The sequence below is a fragment of the Gymnoscopelus braueri genome (genome assembly GCF_963280865.1).
Source record: "Gymnoscopelus braueri genome assembly, chromosome: 23".
NCBI lineage: Eukaryota > Metazoa > Chordata > Actinopteri > Myctophiformes > Myctophidae > Gymnoscopelus > Gymnoscopelus braueri.
Genome location: NC_137625.1, coordinates 23,232,628 through 23,253,884, shown reverse-complemented (window position 1 = coordinate 23,253,884; position 21,257 = coordinate 23,232,628). Strand labels below are relative to the sequence as shown.

The 21,257-nt window shown below is 45.7% G+C and overlaps 2 protein-coding genes across 3 annotated transcripts in view; one reads left to right on the top strand and one right to left on the bottom strand.

The window, feature by feature from the left end:
* Positions 1 to 5,919, bottom strand: part of fgd6 (FYVE, RhoGEF and PH domain containing 6) — a 39,726-nt gene extending 33,807 nt beyond the window's left edge. For both annotated transcript variants that reach the window (XM_080420923.1, XM_080420922.1), the window contains exons 1-2: positions 5,648 to 5,919; positions 1,103 to 3,254 (exon numbers count right to left, since the gene is read on the bottom strand). In XM_080420923.1, coding sequence (XP_080277049.1) covers positions 1,103 to 3,254; positions 5,648 to 5,657 — 2,162 coding nt within the window. In that variant the 5' untranslated portion in view covers positions 5,658 to 5,919. The remainder of the gene's footprint in view (positions 1 to 1,102; positions 3,255 to 5,647) is intronic.
* Positions 5,920 to 6,642: 723 nt separating this feature from the next.
* vezt (vezatin, adherens junctions transmembrane protein) lies at positions 6,643 to 21,133 on the top strand. Its single transcript, XM_080420927.1, has 12 exons — positions 6,643 to 6,777; positions 8,681 to 8,800; positions 12,425 to 12,514; positions 12,667 to 12,851; positions 13,769 to 14,053; positions 15,060 to 15,208; positions 16,146 to 16,291; positions 16,787 to 17,142; positions 17,258 to 17,451; positions 18,189 to 18,289; positions 18,393 to 18,600; positions 18,699 to 21,133. Exons 1-12 carry the CDS (start codon positions 6,742 to 6,744, stop codon positions 19,262 to 19,264), a joined length of 2,436 nt encoding a protein of 811 aa, XP_080277053.1. The 5' UTR covers positions 6,643 to 6,741; the 3' UTR covers positions 19,265 to 21,133.
* The last annotated feature ends 124 nt before the right edge of the window (positions 21,134 to 21,257 follow it).

Here is a 21,257-nt window from a genome sequence, read left to right as displayed (position 1 = left end):
TGACACTTTGTTGCCGAAGCATATCAAGCTTCACTTGGCCTTGAACTCAATCAAACCAGTGAATAACAACAGATCACAATGTCAAACATGTGACTAAAGCCAACATTTGAGTTGGCTTTCGTACAATGACCCCAGAACCCTCCCCCAGTCAGACTCATTCGTTCACCTGGCTGGAATAGACGAGGGCTGAGGGGTCATTTCAAACTTTCTCACAGGGAGAAAGAGAGGGGAAAATAGAAAGATGAGGTTAAGCTGAGGCTGGACACACTGAGAGGGCGGGAGTCAGGAGGAGCAGAGGCTAGTGGTTGGTGGAAGGTTTATTTTCCCTGTTCTAGAGTGCTGTGTGGCGTTTCTGCAATTCTCAGACATTTCCTGCCCTGGCCACTGAAAATAACCCACAGGAAAACAGCCCAACCTGCCGCACATCAATGCTCTATTCAACATTCTATGCTGCTAGCTTATGGGTTGACTTTCACCCTCACTTAAAATACCACCCACTAAAGCCAATGTCGCCCAATAGCCTGCCTCGTGTAGAACACAATGGTTCCCACACTGTAGTTACAGGATACCTGAAATCACTGGGTAATAACATGGTTTGGGCGGTGAATAGAGGCCAGGCCTCGGCCGACATTAACTCAACCACAGGTTAAAGGACAAAACACACACACAGCGTGCACGATACACTAACATATATCAATGTGGTATTGTTCTAGAAATACGTCTCTCGCTTTCCCAGGAAACTCATTCATAAAGGTCATTAGTCAGACGACATACTCAGTCTGGGTCTCTGGGCCTATTATTCTGTGGTTACAATAAGTAACAAAGTGATGGCATGACTGAGTTATTAGCTTTAGGCAACAAATTGTTGGGAGGATACGTTGATCTCCAAGGCCTCATCCTCTTTGAAACCTGAGTCACCATCAACACAAGACACAATGCAACAAAACAAGATACAAACGCAAAGTCGTAATCTTACCGCCCCTTATGAGTAATTGTTAATTGAAAAGGAAAAGAAAGAGTAGCAGTGTGTCTGGGGAAGACATTCACATCAAAAGGTTAAACATGCACACATTCCAAATATGCCATAAACGGAACACCCTACCCCTCATATTCATTGCCCAGGGATCGCCGATAGGGGTCTTGCACCTCATAGATGTCCGCATCGCCTAGGCCATTAGGCCAGCCCGGCCGTGCACCGTGAAATGGCAGGTTCATATACTCTGGTATCTCCTCATACAGTGGCACGTTCTCGTACTCCACAGACTCCTCACCACCCTCCCCACAGCTGTTATCGTCACCGGTGCTGCAGTAAGTCCGGTCCGGGTTTTTATCCCCCGGGCTCGACTCCACACTGGCGGTGCAGTCCAGAGAATGCCCTCCCTTGGCCAACAACTTTGGCAGCACCTTGACCGACAGCCTGAGTTCCAGCAGCTTCCGGAAGGAGAGACTCCTCTTCTGATGTTCGCCACGGGTCGTCGCCAGGTCGGCCGCAGAGAAGGACTGCGCCCTCTGCTTGTTCCCCAGCAGTGGGGCTCGGCCCTGGGGAGGGACGCTGCTCCTGGTCGGCACCTGCCTGCTGAAGAACGTCACACAAGGCTTACGGAAGCGCCATGACGTTCTCTCCTGGGGCGGCGCAGGCAGCTCCCGCATGGGCGTGCTGGCGTGCGGTGGCGCAGGGGGGTATATGAAAGGTGGAGGGGGGGCCGGCAGGCTGTGCCTCTGGGGTTTCCTGGGCGGCGCCCTGGGCGACTGCTCCTCGGCAGAGAAGGCCTTCCTGGCGTTGGCCAGCGGTGGGTGGCAGGACAGTTTGATCTGTTTGGGGAGGCTATGCGCGATAGGGTAGCGCTCGAAATCCCCGTAACCGTCCTCTTCGCAATCCTCCGCCCTCTGCTCTGCCCTTTCTTTTTTGAGGGTCAGAGCATCGGGTTCTGGTCGAGAGAGCAGGTCCAGCGAGTGGGAGGCGTTCCTGTTGAGGGAGGGGGCCGCGTAGGGCATTCTGTGAAGGCGGGGCGAGAGGGAAGTCTGTCGAGGAGGGGGCACTGGGGCATCGGGCTCGTCCTCCTCCAGGCCTGGAGCTGGTGGCTGTTCGGGGCCATCAACAGAACCCTGGCTGAGCTCCTCTCTCATTGAACCGAGAGAATGACCAGCGAAAGCTGACCTCCCCTCACCCTCCCCAGCCTCGGGTCCCTGTGCGCGCTCCTCTGCCACCCCCTCCTGGGCACTGCCCTCCAGGCCATCCTGCCGGACCAGAGCCGGTTTCCTGGGTCTACGTGGATGAGGGACTGGCAGAGGCTTACAGGGGGCTGCAGGGACCTGCACATCAGCGGGTGCCCTAGTGAAAGGTGTACTGTCTATGTGGGGATCGCAGCAGTCAGGCACACTAGTGTATACCGGAGAGGATTCAGAGGACGTCGGCGGGAAAGTCAGTTGTGAACGAGGCCGAGTTGGGGAGATGACGTCACTATCTGCAGCAAAGCAGGTTGGTGTAGAGTCTTGGGTTGTTGTTTCCGTGACTGAGGCCTCTGTTTGCATGTCACATTTTGCAATCTCAGGCTTTGCACCCTTAAATGACTGACCCGTGGTGTTTTCACTGTGTCTGAATACCTCAGATGCTTTCTCCTGCTGCTGCGCCTCAGTACTGAGCACCTCCCTGTTCACCTGTCCTCTATCGAGGTGTTTCTGTCTCTGGGGTTTGTCTTTGTGCTTAGGGAGGTGGTTGTTGGTCACGCCCCCACCTCCCTCTAAACCTACTTTCTCCTCCCGGCCTTCTGATTTCTCGCAAGGCTGAGTCACAAGTCCACGGTCTTCTGTAGAATTCCCGTTCTGCAAGGGTTTGCTGTGCAGGTCGTCGTCAAGATCTGTGACATTCCCGTTGCCCATGCTTTGACATTGGGAGCAATCCTGGAGCCCGCACGAGCAGGTGGGAATGACATAGTCTGAATCGCCATGTTCAAATAAAATCCCATTTTTGGAGTTGAGGAGGGACAGACTGTCACCTGGAGCATCCAGGTGCTCCTGAGATGGGACGGTGGGTTTGGTGGGTGGGAATGAAAGAGACAGGAGTGAGGCAGCGGGCTTGGGGATGGATGGTTTGGGTGCAAGAGCAGGTTTCTCTCTCTTCTGAGCAGCGGGGGAAGGCTGGGAGACAATGGAGGGCTGAGGGAAAAGGCCTGGCTTAGGGGCAATGGGAGGGGGTGAGGGTTTGGTGGCAACAGGGAGTTTAGGTTTGGGAGCCAATGGAGGCTTCTTCACACCTGCAGGAAACAGAGAAGACATTTAGAATCAGAATCTGCGGATTGGCCAAGTATGTTCACATGTAAGGAATTTGAATCAGCACATTGCTCTCGGACACATAAATGAAAACAGCAGAGAAGAGAAGAGAACACACACACACACACACACACACACACACACACACACACACACACACACACACACACACACACACACACACACACACACACACACACACACACACACACACACACACACACACACACACACACACACACACACACACACACACACACACACACACACACACACACACGTGCCGAGTGGGCAGTCTGTCGAACCAGTGGTGTCCAGAACCGAAAGGTCTGTCTGTCTGTCCCATTTAATCCACATATATGGAGATCTCTTATCTGTCTTTCTGTCCATAATTATGCCCATGTGTGGATGATCCCTGATAGTAGTCCATCAGATAGTGGTACTGACATCATAGACTGGCCTGCAAGTATTACGATAATGGGCACTGCAGACAACGGGTACAACAGGTATCATATAACCTGAGGGGCATGGGCTCTCAACGGGCATGTCCCAATGGGCATCATCCTATACTTTATTAGAGATTAGAGAATAGACAACAGCCAAGTGCACACGCTTTTTGAACACAGCACTAGGAGAGTGCATGAAAGCACTGACTGACCCTCCCCTGGTATAACCAGGACAGCTGCAAGATGTCATTGAGACTCGGGTCAAAGGGTGATTCTTAGGGTCACAGCCAGGGGACAAATATAGCATTCAGTCATTAAAATACTTTCTGATCAAGTTTGGCTGTGGATACTTAGCAAAAAATATTAAATTCCGGAGACTGTGCTGTCAAACGAGGTGCTGTCGAATTAATGCTAACTTTGTAAATGTGAGCCTAGATCACATCTTCTTCATAGAACCACTTTGATTCAGTATAATGCAATTAGTCTGATGAATGCCCTGCCCAGTTGAGTATTGGGTGCTGGAGCATGCATCTTTCAATGGAAGCAGGCAGGATTCACACTATTCGGGATAACTGGATTACAAATACAGATTGAGCAGCATTCACACTATTCAGGATCGCTGGATATGAATACAGATTGAGCAGCATCGAATTCACCTGGCGTGTAGCTAACTGTTGAAGTGCCTGGCATCTTTTTTTTTTTTACCATGATATCTCTAGTGTCATGTCTGATGTGGTGTGTAAATACATGGGATTATTCATGAAGCATGGATGGCATTGCATTCATATATTCTCTTGGTTCATTATGATGCAAAATAAGTTCTTGGTGGAGTAATATTTTAGGCCTTATTTTCCGTTGTACACAGTCAAATCATGTGTAACTCTGAGTGTACATAATATGTATGTAAATTGTTACACTCTCAGAGTCAAACATTAACAGGGATTTGACTGTGTACACTGGATTATAACTGTCGTCTCGTCGACAGCACGAGAAGCGGAGTCATCGAGCGGATGTTCCCGTAGCCAGTGGTGGAAAAAAAGTAACTAAGTACATGTAGCCTATTGTACTTAAGTACAATTTTGAGGTATCTTTTACTTTACTGGAGTATTTCCAATTTTCAGTAGGCCTACTTTTGCTTCTACTCCACTACATCTCAGAGGCAAATATTGTACTTTTTTACTCCACTACAATTATTTGAAAACTTTAGTTACTAGTTACTTTGTAGATTTTAATTATTACAAAACATACGTTAACCACTTCAGCCCTCTTTAAACTTTGGCTATTTTGAAAGTAGCTCACCAATGCGTCGCAACGCATTGTGAGCTTGTAGATCTGCTATTTTCATTCTGCGTAATGAGCACTTTCTACTTTTGGTACTTTAAGTTACATTTTGATACCAATACTTTAGTACTTTTACTCAAGTACATTTTGAATCCCGGACTTTTACTTGTAACAGAGACAGAGCTACATCTACATTGCAGCATTGATAATTTTGCTCAAGTAAAAAAAATGTGAGTACTTTTTCCACCACTGATCAACAGCAGGGCAGATGTTTTAAGACAAAGGAAACATCTCCCCCCTTTGCCCCCTGACACTGGCTGCACTAGGGGACTGAAAAGGGATCAAATCCACTAAAGTGTTGATTATTTTTTAGGATGCACCGAGAATTGAGCTCGAGCCTCATCATCCCCCCTTATGTATGTCTTTTGAAAGCTATCATTAAGAAAAACAGTAATTAACTCTGGTTTATATATAAAAATAGACCCAATGTTAACCCAGTGTACCTTTTTTTTTCTTCATTTTCTGTAAACACGCACAAAAATGCAAACAATATTGTTGTTATGATAATCACACAAACACACAAAAAACACACTTTGCAAAGCAGGGATTTGGGCTAACTTTAGCAGCAGCCCCCAGGATTCAACACAAACCTGTGCTCATGACTCCCGACTTGCTCCTTCGTTCTCCATGGAGTAAAAATCACTTTCAATGGAAAGGCAAGGAATTCGGTGTTTTTTCCTTCTTCGACACCATTGTCAGTCGGCAGAACACCCACCACGACGTGATCTTACTGCTTATCCACGGCGTTTCCCCTCGTTTCGACGACGGATGCATGAATCAAGTCTTTTACGCGTGTTACTTTTTTTCCATTTTCCCCAAAGTTTTTCAGCCACGGCGCTGCTTCCTCTCTCCTTCCCTCTGGCTCTTCGGTGGGACCAGCACTGCGCTCCCCCCATTCGACCGCTAGGGGCAGTCTGCTTGCTTGACGCCAGCAAGTATTCACTCTCGAGGAAGCGACCGAGGATAGTATAGGGGGATTCTGGGAATTGTAGTTTTTCCCAGCCACCGTGCAGCTTGCTTTCCCTCCCCTGGCTCAGAGTAGAGCATTGGTTCTCAAAGTGGGGTCCGGGGACCCCCCAGGGGTACTTGAGGGGATACCAGGGGGTCCCCAGCTAAATGATTTATAGGAACCAAATGGACCCTTATGGTTCTGTAACTCTGAGAGTGTACAAATGGAACCAAATGGACCCTAACGGGTCCATTTGGTCCATTTGTACACTCTCAGAGTTAAATTAACATTGATTTTACAATATGAATTGGGGTCCCAGAGATAGAAATGCCATTAAACAGGGGTCCGTAAATTACAATGATTGAGAATCACTGCTAGAGCCGTAAAAATCTTCTCTTATGGGGGTCCCTGGCTTATCTTTTCACATGGGGGTCCGCGGGCTAATAAGTGTCAATTTGGGGGTCCTTGACATGAAAAAGTTTGAGAACCACTGGAGTAGAGCAGCACTCCCTCCCAAGCAATGGCCACTAGGGGCGCCCCTGCTCCTCACCAGCATGCATTCACTCTCGAGGAAGCAACGAGGACAGAGGGGGGTTGTGGGAATTGTAGTTTCACATTTACTGTCTGTCGGTTTTACACACAGCTAGCAACTGTAGCTACCAGCGGCTCCAACTTGTTATTCTATGAACTACAGAATGCCAGAAGAACAGTAGTGTGTATAGATGGCGGAGAGCAATGACTGAGGAGTTTGATGAAGATGTGGTATTTGAGGTTTGTGTTACAGCCACCACGGGTGTTGTTGATTTGAGCATGGTTTTGTCATTGTGCATGTGTGTGTTATAACATGTTAACAACATAGCAGTGAGTGTTCGTTGCTGGTTGAAATGACATCTGTGCTGAATGAGGCAGCTAAACCCAGGTAGCTTAGCAGGCACAATAGCCTTCCAGTGTTGCCATGTCCGCTTGTTATAAGCGACTTTGGGCTTGTTTTTCTGTGAAGTTGCTTGTAAATATTGGTGGTTGCGTTTTTTGGGGGCTTGTTTCTAAAGAATAGTTGCTTATTTTGGGCTTGTTTCCAAAGTGTAGTTGCTTATTTTGGCCTTGTTTCTAAAGTGTAGAACTATTTGGGCTTGTTTCCTAATGTTCTTTTAACCAGTGGTTCCAGTGGACCATTTTCTGGTCAAGGACCCCCAAATTAATATGTATTAATTTGAAATAATTCTGAAAATATTTTATGGCAGGGACCCTGGTTACAAGATTTGTGTTGTTAAAAATATTTTAAAAAATATTCTAAATATTGAAGAATTTCACATTTTCTTCAAGGTGTTTTTGGAAAATACCTGTGAGCTTGTAGATCGGCTATTCTCAAATAGCCGATGTATATTTAGGTTTAAAGGGTTCATGTAGCCTAGTCGCTTCTTTTGGGCTTGTTTTCATAGACCTGGTTGCTTGTCTCTCTCACAAAACCTGGCAACACTGTACTGTAGCCTTCCCATACGGTTCTGTTGGGCTTGTTGCTGTGTGTATTGATGATGATACAATACAATCCACACAAATGTGGCCATGGTTCCTTTTTGCTTTGGTGGCATTGAGGTTGACCGGGCTGTGGTCCCTATTATTGTTTTGTTGGGTGTTTCATCATCATCATCATCATCATCATCATCATCAGAGCTGTGGGGTGGGGACCACCATATGGGTCCTCTCTCTGCGTCGTTTTTCAGGAAAAAATGTATTAAATAATATCTGAACGGTGACAAGATGCTGTCTGATTTCGTCCGACAATGGAAGTGAGTACCTAGATCAGCTTTGCTGTAGCGATGATGATCGATGTGCATAAGGTGCATAAGGTATCGGTCTACTTGTACAGCTGTCCAGATGCAAACACACAGCTGCCTGTTTTCTCAGCAACTGGACGAAGATCCGGCATCTGGCAAAGATCTGGGTCAGACATCATCATTCGGTCAAACTGGAACATGTAATGCTTCTTCTATTTGGCTATTGAAAATTTGGTTATCAGACACTCAGCTGTCTGCTACTGAACCATCTCTGTTCAATGGACAAAATGCAGATGTCTCTCAAACTAGCTGGAAACGGACTGACTCACTGTTATGTGTGTGTATTTTGCTTTCTCTGAAAATAGACCACCAGTGTAGTGTTCATTTTGTCTGTTGCTGCAGACTACTGCAATTAGATTAGATCCCCGGCGAAGGGAAGCAATGGCGGGTTGTAGAAGCAAGGCAGGGCAGAACAAGGTCTTAGCAAAGTGTGTGTGAGTGTGTGTGCGTGTCAGCTGTTATACATGATCACAAGCGAAGCACTTGGGTCGAGCGGCATGTGAGAGACAGTGGAGATTTGATATCGGCTGATGCTTACTTCAATCCTGTGAGGATTTGTAGTGGGCTTCACGACTCGTACAGTAGATGTGTTTTCTTCACTGATCTGGGTTTACGACACCTTCAGATCCTCCTTTGTGGAGAACTGGGACAAATACGTGATGAGGGTTAATGCAACTTACAGCACACCGATGTCTAATCTCCACATTTTCTCTCTCCACACCCTCCCTCCATCTGGCGCAATCCCACTTCTCTCTGTCTGTCCATCTCTCCTCCCTCTTGTCCATCTTTATTTTTTTCACCGTTGCTCCGTTTCTCGCTCCCTCTCTCCATCGCTGCAGAACTCTCCTCTTTTCCACTACCTGCACGATCTAGGGCACACAGACTTTGAGGCATGTCCAACAGTGTCACAGGAGGAGGAAGACCCAACTTCTCATCAGGATGCTCCCCCCAAAACCTCAGTGAGTTACACTCCATAACACCCCCACCCGACCTCTCGCCATACCCTACCTTTCGCTACTTTACAGTAAATGGTGCATTTATATAGCGCTTTTATCCAAAGCGCTTTACATAGATTGTGCATTACATTCACCCATTCACACACACATTCATACACCGATGGCGGAGGAAACCATGCAAGGCATCAACCTGCTCATCGGGAGCAATTAGGGGTTCAGCGTCTCGCTCAAGGACACTTTGACACTTACTCTGGGGGAGCCCGGGATCGAACTGGGAACCTCACCTCCCGCCACTCTACCCCTGAGCCACTGCCACCACAGTCTGTGTGAGACGGCAGACAGATAGTATTTAAATCAGCTATTGATTAATCAGCACATCTGTACAAAAACAAAGTTGCGCACACTAGTGTACATGCTTGGCTTCTTCTATCAGTGGACACGAGCTGGATGGCAGAGATCCCCACACACAGATAAAGGTATTTTGCTGTAGATTTGATCAACCACATGTTCTTTCCTCCTTGTCGATTGCACAGTTTCAATGAATTGAGCAGACGTTGCATTTGAACATAACTTAGGTAATTCTTCCGTAGCAAAGAATATACCGCAGACCTAATTCTTTCAGATGTAGCGGATATAGGTTACATGATGCACCTTTTAAAGGGATATTTCACTTTCATGTTTGAGGTTATTTTAACATCTACTCAAGCTTTTGTTTTTAAGTAGCTTGATTCAGTATTTAGATATTTGATATTCATTTTATTAGACACGCCCCCTTCCTATACAAACCCATTGTAACTTCAAACTCCATTTTAACCATGTTAGATTAGTAATTGAAAAGACCCGTCCTTGGTTCTTCTGGTGACTGATATTGTCCTTCTAATCCGTGAGGGGGCCGTGTTTTTTCAATTACCTTTAAAAAAAAATCATAAATAAATACAATAATTAAAATATTATACAAAAAACACGGCCCCCTCACGTATTAGAAGGGCGATGTCATTCACCAGAAGTACCAGTAACTGTCTTGGGTGTGCACAAAAGCCTGAGTAGATGACCCCAAACATGTTTGAAAGTAAAATATCCCTTTAAGCACTCTGATGGGTTATTTTGTGGGTGGTACTGTTTGGGTTTTGAACTGTTCAAATATATGCATGTGCAATTTGGGTCAGGATGTGCTGCAGGATGAAAAGTCTAGTCCATTTTTGTACTCTGAGTAACGATAACTCAAAACTGACTCTGTCCTCGACTAAAAAGCCAGTCTCTGAATTAAAAAGCCAGTCTCTGAATGCTTTGCTCATCTAGAGACCTGTGACAATCAAACAGCCTTCGCTGCTGAAAATGTGTGGAAACAATTAGTTGATAAAATAAAACAAAAAAAAATAACTGCCTTGCAGAACCAATGCAAAGACTTTAGGGCAGTCCTTCATATTGGGATGGTATCAGGATTGGTTTTGAAAGCAGGTTTTCGCGGACGTTCTTGCGGCTGTTTCAGCATCTACATTGAATTTAGATGTGACCAGACACCAGGCGGAGATTTCCAGTGGTCTGGCAACGTCTAACTCTATCCAGACAAAGAATTGTCCCGATGATCATGAGTTCACTACCCCCCCCTCCCACCGCCACCACACACATACACACCACCTTCAACAGGAAATAATGTTGCATTGGCTTCGTTCAGGAACTTTCCGCATCTGTGTGTCATACTTCCTCTCTGTGAGCATGTTTTTCTGAGGAGTGTTTGAGGATTTGGGATTTCTATGAGACAGGAAAGCTTTTGGTTCTTCCCTCTGTGTCTAACTTCCTGAAAACAAGATAGAGTTGGAGTCGGGGCACAACTGTGTGTGTGTGTGTGTGTGTGTGTGTGTGTGTGTGTGTGTGTGTGTGTGTGTGTGTGTGTGTGTGTGTGTGTGTGTGTGTGTGTGTGTGTGTGTGTGTGTGTGTGTGTGTGTGTGTGTGTGTGTGTGTGTGTGTGTGTGTGTGTGTGTGTGTGTGTTACATACATTGGACTTTATCATGGCCCAGAAATTGCTGTTCATTTGATTCCCAGGCCACTATACTGACAACACTGGTTATCTTCACATTATTGTTGGACATGGGCCATCTGAAATGCAGCTGTGTGTGAGTGCATGCACGTGTTAGTGCTTTGATAGTATTATGTCAATTTGACTGTGCAGAATTTGAGTCACAGTCAATGTTTTAGGTCTGCTCATATTACTAGTAAGAATTGCTTAATATATGTTGTCTGCTGCCACCCCACCCCCCCCCCACACCAATATTGTAGTCATCATAGTCTGTGAGTGTGATGAAGACATACTGTATATATTTATAGCACAAATGTTTTACAACATGACAACATCATGTAAACTTGCACAGTGTTGGTCAACAGACAAGCTCCATTACTGTCTACCTCTCAGTCTATCTTTACACAATGGCTGTAACATGGGCCTGTACAGACATACTTTCACTTGTGAAGGTCTTTGCCAGGTGTTTCCATTCTCTCACATAGCAGCCATCACACAAGGAACACAAAGAGTCTGGGGTGTTCCCTGTGCCACAGCAGCAGAATACCAAAGAGCAAGACTGGAGCACCAACCACTTTGTACTGTGTGTGTGCGCGCGCGTTCTTTTTATTTTTTTTGTTCTTGTGTTTCATATAAAATCTAGGCTTTTGATATTTTAGAGAGAAGAATGACTACTTACTACAAGGGAATACATACATACACACACACACACACACACACACACACACACACACACACACACACACACACACACACACACACACACCAACAACTGTTGATGTCGATGGTCTTTGTTTTGTTGATGCCAGGTTAACTTCTGCATCGTCGCCGCCATCTGTAATCAATATGGTTGCAGCCTTTAGTTTAGACTAATCACACTCTTGTGCTTTACCCCCCCCCCCCCCCCCAAGAGAAGGGTCATTGTACAGACTGCCAAGTCTGGATCAATAAGATAGCCCCCTCCTCCCCTGTAGACTGTGATATACACACACACACACACACACACACACACACACACACACACACACACACACACACACACACACACACACACACACATGTCACACAGTCCTACAGAGACAGACAGAAACAGGATGTTATGATGCAGCTGCCATAGTAGTCTAAAGTTTCTTTTAAACAAGATGTATCATACTTGCGGAGAAACACTTTAAGCAGATTAGTGAAAAGTGGCCCCATTCATTCATGATTACAACAGACTGCTTGGGGACATTTTGCACAACCACTTGCATCATTTCGAATAGCCTTACATGTACTATGTCCGGAATGCGTTGAAATGGCAGTGGATTATCAAAAGCAGCGCTCCCGATTGGTCTGTGCGGTGGTGTTTAGAGAGTCTGTCCATAATGTTTAGAGTAAGTCTCCTCTGCTGAGACCAAGAGCTTGACAACTGGAAAACTGTGAAGCAAAACTGTGTAGCACTGCTGTTATATGAAATTGTCATCTCCTAGACAATTGTTTTCTTTCTTTTTCTTTCTTTCTTTTCATGATGTTAGAGACAGTTTCCTTTTGCAACTTTTGAAATGAGAAAATAGGTTTGTTTAAACCATAAACAATAACCATAATGCCTATCCCTCATTGTGACTATCAGGGAGGACGGCTATGGAGACTGGCCGATGTCCTGTGGCGGTGGATCCCGATTCACCAGGCTGCCCCATCTCATAAGCTGGAGCAGCAGCTGGTAAGTTTTACTACTGAAATGACACTGGAGTGCCAAGAAAGCATTGTTAAGAATTGCATCAGGATGTTTCATATGAAACCAACCCATGTGATTTAAATCTGCTGTATGACCAAAGGCGTCTGACTGTTCAATTCCTCTGCCCTCCTCCATAGGACAGTGTGTTTGGTCAGTATTCAGTGAGGTGTATTCTGGACCAGGATGTATTGCTGCAGGAGGATGTGGAGCTGATAGAGTTGTTGGACCCCAGCCTACTCACCCTGGGCTCCTCACCCTCTGGCGCTCCCAGTCGCCCAAGTGCCCTGCCCAGACCTAGCCTTCTGGCAAACCCCTCACTATGGTACGAACACAACCACTTAAACCCATATGCCTTGTCATACGACAAATGGCAAAAATAGCTGATCTACAAGCTCCAACACGTACCACAATGAGGTGAGCTTGTAGTTCTGAAATGTTGGCATTTTTTATAAATTAAAACTTGTTCAAAGTAGGGATGCCAGGGTTAATGTGGTAAAGAAAGATATACGTACATAAGACAGAGAGAGAAAGAAAGACATACACTGTTAGCATACACAAACGTTCACACATGAGGTGTCACCCCTTTGTTATTACATATTATCGGAGAAAATGCAATTGTTGTAATTGGTTGATTTCGATTGGACCTACAACGTTTTGGGACAAAGAGTTGTGGTGGATTTAACTCACCAGGTGAGTTAAATCCAACCTGTGAACCCATTAAGACCTGGAACGCATCTGTGTCACTTTTTGATTTGAGCTAAAAAGCATTATTTTACACTTTGGCTATTCAAAAATAGCAGATCTACAAGCTCATAGCGCGGCACCGAGTGCCGTGCTATGAGCTTGTAGATCTGCTATTTTTGAAAAATCGTGAAAATGTGTGCAAATCTTTGTATATATATATATTGTGTTAAAGCGAATATTTTTAACTTGAATCTTTACTTCTGGGGGTCCCTGGAACAAAATATTTTGAGATGGGGGTCCGTGGCCAAATACATATAATTTTGGGGGTCCTCGACATGAAAAAGTTTGAGAACCACTGATATAGAAACATACGTTTTTTTTTTCAGAATACTGTTGGGATTTAGAAGACATTTGTAGAATCGGCTTCAGGTCTTAATGGGTTAATCTAACCTGTCTCCCCTATTTGTGATGCCTATATTGTAGCTACAGACCCCTCTGTCCAAATTCACTGCCTCTGTATAAAGTGATTATGCACATTGTCCTTTCCTTATCCAGGGACATGGCTGGTCTGGTGGGCCTGGCTGCGGTGCTGCTGGGCCTGTGCTCTGCCTCTGAGGGCCTGTGGTCCCTGGCTGCAGTCCCCTGGGGAATCGCCCTGCTGGGCTGGGTGGGTCTGAGGGGGGTCGGTCTGTGGAGACAGGGCTACATGCAGAGGACTGTCCACACTCGGGCCACAGAAATCCAGACACTGGTCCAGAACAGCAAGGCTCTGACTGGCCTGTCGCGCAAAGCCCTGCGTCTGGTGCAGGAGACCGAGGTCATCTCCAGGGGCTTCACCCTGTAAGTATGCTCCTTTTTTTTAATCAGGGATGCACGATTAATCGGTCATCATATCAGTATCTGCAATCTCTGCCTTAAAAATGCAATATCGGTATCGAATTGATATCAAAATGATATTTTTTATCCAATATGTTTTATTTTATAATATTTATGTTTCAATGTGAAGCTGAAAAAGCCTTTTGTGATGCTGAAAGCCACATATTCAATCAGTGTTTTCTGGGGAAGTTTTCAAAAGAGTCAACAAGTTGCTAAGATGTTAAGTTTAAATATTTAACATTTTAAGTTATTTGAACCAATATGTGCACCAGTAGGCCTAATGAATCAGGTAATAAGAATGGCCTGTTTTTTAGAAGTCCCAGAATCACATTTATACACGTATAATAGGTGTAAGCTGAACCCTACTGGAAACTTGTATTGCAATATCGTTATCGGTGGATTGCGTGGAATTAATCGGTACTCAGATATTGGACAGAATTTCACTATCGTGCATCCCTACTTTTTATATCCCCTAGACTCTACCTGACCATGTCATGTAAATGAATACCCACATTCTGCTACATCCCCTCACAAAGCAAAATCCTCAGTTGAAATCCGAGAGCGTAGAAATGGAAAATCCTAATTTACACCACCGTGGGTTTTTATAATTTATGTGTGAAGTGCCCATTCTCCATGCTGTCTCAGTTTTCCTTTTGCTCGTCATGTTTTAGTTCCTTATATGTAGAGAGAAAAATTGTAACATAATTCATTTGAATCACCGTGTACATCAGTATGTCATTTTGTTTTGTCTGCTTGTTGTGTTTCAAAGGGCCCACGTACTGTAATTCACATGTCCTAACTCATGAGTACAGGCCAGTGCACGGGCACACCTGTTGCATGTTACCGCGTCACACAGCAAATGTCTTGTATTTCGTATCTAGTGTTGTGTTCGGTGTTGTGTGTGTTTCTCTGCCTCTCTGGGACGTCTGCACAGTTGTATCACATTTCACTTGTCAAGTTTGCTCGACAGGGTGAGTGCGGCCAGCTCCTTTAGCAGGGCGGGGCCCGGGTCGGTGCCACGGGGTCAGCAGCTGATCGGGCTCAGGAAGGCCCTGTACCGGGCTCTCCGCTCAGCCTTCAGAGCCTCACGCAGAGCCACCTGTCACATGCTCAAGGCATATCCTTTACCTTGACTACCCGGAGACACGACTTGATGTAAAGGCATCAGACATATATCTAGGGCAGGGAGCGATATTGGTATAAAAAGGCAGTGGATGTTGGAATGCGATCGAGTGTGTGCACTGTTTACATTGTCCATTAGGGGTGCAATAGTTAATTGAACTAATTGATTTAATCGATTATGACAAATAATCAATATTAGCTCATTTCATAAAATAATTGATTAATTATCGATCCCTCCCTACTTTGGGCATGTAATACATATGCAATACAAATTATTTATATATTTTTTTGTCCAAAATTGTGAAAATATTTTCAAGATTTTTTGCACAACACTGTTATGCGACAAAGTATAACATGTGATTTTAAGTGGTTTAATCGATAATAATTTTCTTAGTGATTAGCTAGCGAAAATAGCGGCCATTTAGCTTTTACATTTTAGGGTTGGGTTTCCCACCCCTGAGTGTACAGTACTGTATATTGTATATTGTATATTGTATACTGTATTGCCAAGCTAAAGAGCAGTAACTACGAAAACAAAAAACACTGAAAAATGGGATTCAAAGTGATTCAACTGGTCAGCCAAATGAGATATCGGCATATAAGTGATATTACACTAATTGTACATCTGTTCTTGAGGTAATTGTTTACCTCTCAAAATCACAAAGGCTAATTTGACCTTTAGGATACACAAATAAGTTGGTGTGTCCAAAAACGTAGTTACTGCACTTTGGCTTGGCAGGGCAGAGTAGATATACAGTACTCTCGGGGGGTTGTAAGAGTAAAATGGCTGTCGTTTGAATATGGTCAACGAGGGTAGACGACCGTATGTGAGAGCACAGCAATAGTTCTATGAGCTAAACTAAATCTCTGTGTTTTGAAGATGTATACACATTCCTGTCACAGAAAGCGATGAGTCCTTAACTCCTCTCCACATTCCCGCTGAACTCTGAGATTGACAACGTGTACAACTATGTGTCTGCAGTGCCTCTGAAGGAGCTAGGGCTAGGCCTAGGGGTGGAGCATCTGGGTGACGAACAGGCCCAGGAGCTGACCGATGACTATAGCCTCCCAGCCCTGAAAGTAAGGATCACTGAGGCATTAGCCTGAAAGAAAACGGGAGAGTACAGAGGGAGAAGCTTTGAAAGCTAAAAGTATATTTCAAAGGCAATGCCATTAGAAATGGAATGAAAAAAGGCATGGATATCATCACTGTCAGACGGAAACCCTGGCCTGTGTGTCCAAAACCATTACTTTTCAATACATAAAACAATAACTGCGTTCCAATGGATCCAATGTAGTTTTTATTCATGATAGTTAATACTTTTCATTGGTTAATTATATATGAAAACCCACAGACTTACTTAATCACTTTCAACCTGGCGTCCCTATTTTGGGCAAGTGATTATAGGTGAAACTTTGTACAAAATAGGGCATTAATATTATGAAAAAACATAAAAAGATGAAATATGGCGACACAAGGTTTCTGCCCGACAGCGGCGATATGTAGAAAATGCAGGACATGTAAACAAAGCTCGGTAGAGAGAGGTGGTGGTTCAGTCACTTGCTATCCTGTAGGTGCTGTTCCAGCTGTGGGTGGGGCAAAGCTCTGAGTGTTTCCGTCGACTGGCCCTGTTGCTGTCACCGCATCGCCTGGAGGAGCCGGTTGAGGCCACAGCCAACGGTGAGGCCCCCCCTCTTCAAAGTGTACTGTACAGTTCCATTGCAGCAGTGACGGAGCCCCTCCATCACGCCCTGGGCAGTTGCCTGAGCGAGGTGCAGCGTAGCTACGACTTCCACCGCTACTTTGAGACCCAACCGCGTGCCCAGGGCTCTGACAGGGTCGGCGGCGCCAGGGAGAAGTGCAGAGAGCTCAACACCTTGCACACGTCCATCCGTAGCCTGCAGCTGCATCTCAAGGCGTTGCTCAGCGAGTGAGTGCCTAACACACTCGACGCACCCCAACCCCTGTACTTAAATGTGAAAAAAAGAAAAGTACGATGCCAAAAAATGCATTTCTCATCAACATTTTTCCACCGTTGTGGTCAGGATGATCATCCTGGAGGATGACCTGGAGAAGCTGATGGTGTCCAAGCAGCCAGTGGAGCTGACGTGCGAGGGCTACCTGGAGCTGAGCAATCGTTTGCACCACCTTCAGCCGCACATGCAGGCCAGCGCCAGCTGCTGGGACGATTCCATGTGCCAGGTGGACCGCATGCTGAAACGGGCCAGCTCCTGTCCAGGTGGGCAGAACGGCATGCCTATGTACTAAGCGGTTGTCAAACTTTTCAATTGCACGGACCCCCATTTTGATACCCATTAGGCCACGGACCCCCATTTCAAACAGAATTTTTATCTCTGGGACCCCAATCTACGCTATAAAATCCCCTGCGTTATTTTAACTCGGAGACTGTACAAATGGAACCAAATGGACCCGTAATTTGTACAGTCTTTGAGTTACAGACCTGCAACTCCTCAAGGACCGCTGGGGGTCCTTTGACCCCACTTTGAGAACCACTGCTAAAAACTAGCATGCACATGCACAGTTGCACACAACATAGAAGTTCAGGCAAAATACCGTTACCCTCTCAACTAACACGGCCATGCAGCACCGTATTGTTTCAGTGGGCCATTCAAGCCACGTTGTGTGCATGTATAACGGAACGTCTTTCCTGTCACTCTCCCTGCTACATTCAATGTATGAAAACAGAAAACTATCCATTTATTTAGTTTTTTTACATACCACCCCGCCACCTCCCCTCCCAGTCTGTAAGTTTCCATGGTTACAGTGGGGTTATTTTTAGCATAGACTTCCTTCTTCCTGCCTTAAGACTATTCCCAGTCATGGAGGAAGTAGCTCCTTCAGAACATATAGGACAAGAAACAGACGAGAGAGATAGAGGGACACAATATACTATGACCTAGTTCCAGTATAGACTGTTGTCGTGCTGTAAAAAATAATCATTATGTCCTCCTGCAGGTACAGCAGAGGAGCACTGTGCTGCTCCTATGGCCAATGTTCCGACCCCTACCCCATCGTACCCCTTGATCTTGGACAAGGACCTTGTGCCTGAGGAGCTGGTGAGATGGAGCATTACTCCTGTGTCTTTCTGTGTCTGTGTAACATACGATAGGTCAGTGTCATGATCGACCTCCCTGCCCCTTGCCCCTTGTGTTTAACCAGGAGTGGGAGGCCTACGTGTCAGACTCTGAATCAGAGGGTGACAGAGGAGGGTCAGTGTGTGACATGCTGTCACCGGAGGAACGAGAACGGCAGAAGCGTGAGAGAGAGGAGTCTCGTCGTGTCCTGTCAGAGCTCAAAGCTGTGCTGGGCTTCCGGGCGTCCGAGGGGGAGAGGATGAAGTGGAAACAGCTGCTATTCCACGACCAAGGTCTGCATTGACCCATAATGCATCTGTCTCTCGTATCATCCACTGTGATAATACTCCTCCTTCGTAATGTTGACGTACACCTTCCTCTGTCTCCCTAGCTGCTGTGAAGCCTTTGGGTAAGGACAGTTCAGACCCTCAGATTCCCTCGGAACCATTGGACACTCCGGCCTCTGAGGGCGTGACAGGAACAGGCGCTGAGGATGGAAACCACCTTTCAGAATCCACCCAGGGAAGCGAGAGAGACGAGGACGAAGCAAGGCCGAGGGCCGACCTCTCCGCGACAGAGACGGAGAGCGACGCGGAGCCGGTGACCGAGTTCTGCTGCGGCCGGGAGGAGCTGAGAGATGAGGCAGGAGGAGCTTCGCTTTCGGACAACGAGGGGAGAGCCGAGCTCCACCAATATGACGGGCTCTCTGAAGAGGGCGCCGAGCAGAACGGGCTAGACTGTCACCTGAAACTCCGGATCCCCGCTGTCTCTGTGATGGACAGGCTGACGGAACTCCACGGCTCAGAAGCGCTCAGCTTTAGCTCCTCCCTAGCCGCCCAGGTGGTGGCTCGCTCGCACTCCCTCGCCAACATGGAAGAGCTGACGTTCGGCGACGATGAAGAGGAGGAGGAGGAGGATGAAGAGGAGGGTGGCAGCAGACAGAATCCTGAGAACTAGAACCTAAAAAATGCTGCTTTAACCAAGCAATGAACAGTGGCCCTACCCAACAGTGTGTTCAGCTTAATTTATACTTTGTCATATGACCGCTCGCTGAAAATAACTGATTTTCAATTAAATGGTAAATGATTTGCATTTCTGTAGCGCCTTTATCCAAAGCGCTTTATTGTGCATTACATTCATCCATTCACATTCACATGCCGACGGTGGAGGCAACCATGCAAGGCACCGATCTGCTCGTAGGGAGCAGTTAGGGGCTCAGTATCTTGCTCAAGGACACTACGACGTGAAGCCAGTAGTAGCCGAGATCGGGATCGAACCGGGAACCTTCTGGTAACCAGACGGCCGCTCTACCTCCTGTGCCAGTGATGCGTAGTACGCCTAAGTATAAATTGGGCTTTAGGCCATTGTATTTATGTCTGATCGTCCGGGAGTCTCTTGATGGTTAACACCTGTTACATCTCTATAACCGTTTGGTGTGCAGGAGAATTATTTCATTGTTCTCCTTCACCCAGCCGTCCAAATCGCCTGCACTCTGTACAATTCTTACCGCTCTCTCGCTGATTCTACTCAGGTATCCGAGCCACTTAACAAAATATGACCTTACAGTGATAACATCCTAAGTTCAGAATGTCTACAGTTTACCTGTTTAATCACCCACATACTGTATATTGTTCACACCCTTATACACGGTATCTGTGGAAGCAAAGAGATTTGATTGTAAGCACCTGTGTTTTGATTGGCTTTTATTGGTAAGATGCTTTTTATTTTATTTTATTCCAATTGGTTTACTGCAGATCCCAGTAAATATAATTATAATATAATACTAATTTTGGCCATACCAGTCCAAGCCCAGAGTGGAGATTAGTAGGCTGCACTGCACTGGTGTGTCCCCAACACAATTCAACTCAGCTGACCTTAGTTCTGGTTGGTACACAGTACACACACACACAGATAGAGAAAGGGGTAAGGATTACATTAAAAGGAAGTGGAATGCTATTTTTGCTACAACCGTTTTATTTTGACAGGCTGTTTTTTCTGCTGTCTTGTCTCCCTATTCAAACAGTGAGGCAGAGAGACAGTGGTGTGAAGTATCCATCCATACACACATGATTGTATTTGAAAATGAAATACTGGAATTAGCTTTATCTGAACACTATTGTCTTGTAACTATGACCAATCTGTGAAGACCCCAACACTCCTATGTCCTGTTATCTGTGTTTACAAGGCCGCACTCTTCTGAAAGTGCAGGATTTAGGACTGCAACAGTATAAAAACGAATCAATAATTGATTTAAAATAAAATAATTGTAAATCTAAAAGTTCACAATGCATTGCGGTGCGACGCGTTGGCAGTATGTAGATCTTCAATTGTTTTACGAAATATTATATATGGCTAGTCAATTATTGTAAAAATCTATTAGATTTTTTTACATCGATTCGTTGATCTATACAAAATTAAACAAATTATTATAAAACACACTTCTCGATTATTCGATTAATTGAAAGAGTAATCAATAGAATAACTGCTATGAAAATAATCGATTGTTGCAGCCCTATTCATGATGCCTCCCTTTTCAACTTCAGCACCTATGGGACCCGATGGTTGCCATGGGTGTGGCTTGGAGAAACTTACGGTTAAATGCATACCTGTATTGGTATGTTATTAGATGTTTGGTGGATGAATAAAGAAGCATTTATCTTGTACGGGGTTGATCTAATCCCTACTGTTTCAAATGAAGTGCTCACAAAAGTGTATGCCCCCTCCCCACCCCGCCCCTGTCACCATGCTCTGGACCCTCCTGCATCGTCCCTGGGGTGAGGTCTACCATCATACATTTCATATGTGAAATAAAATGCTGTTCCGGAACTGTATGGGTGTTCTGTGTCTACTTCAGTCGCCTTTGACCTAAGAGTCCCTCATGTTACGGAGACTAACCCTGACCCTTGGAGGAAGAGAAGGGATAGAGTGGGCTTGCAGAGGTGAAGGTCAG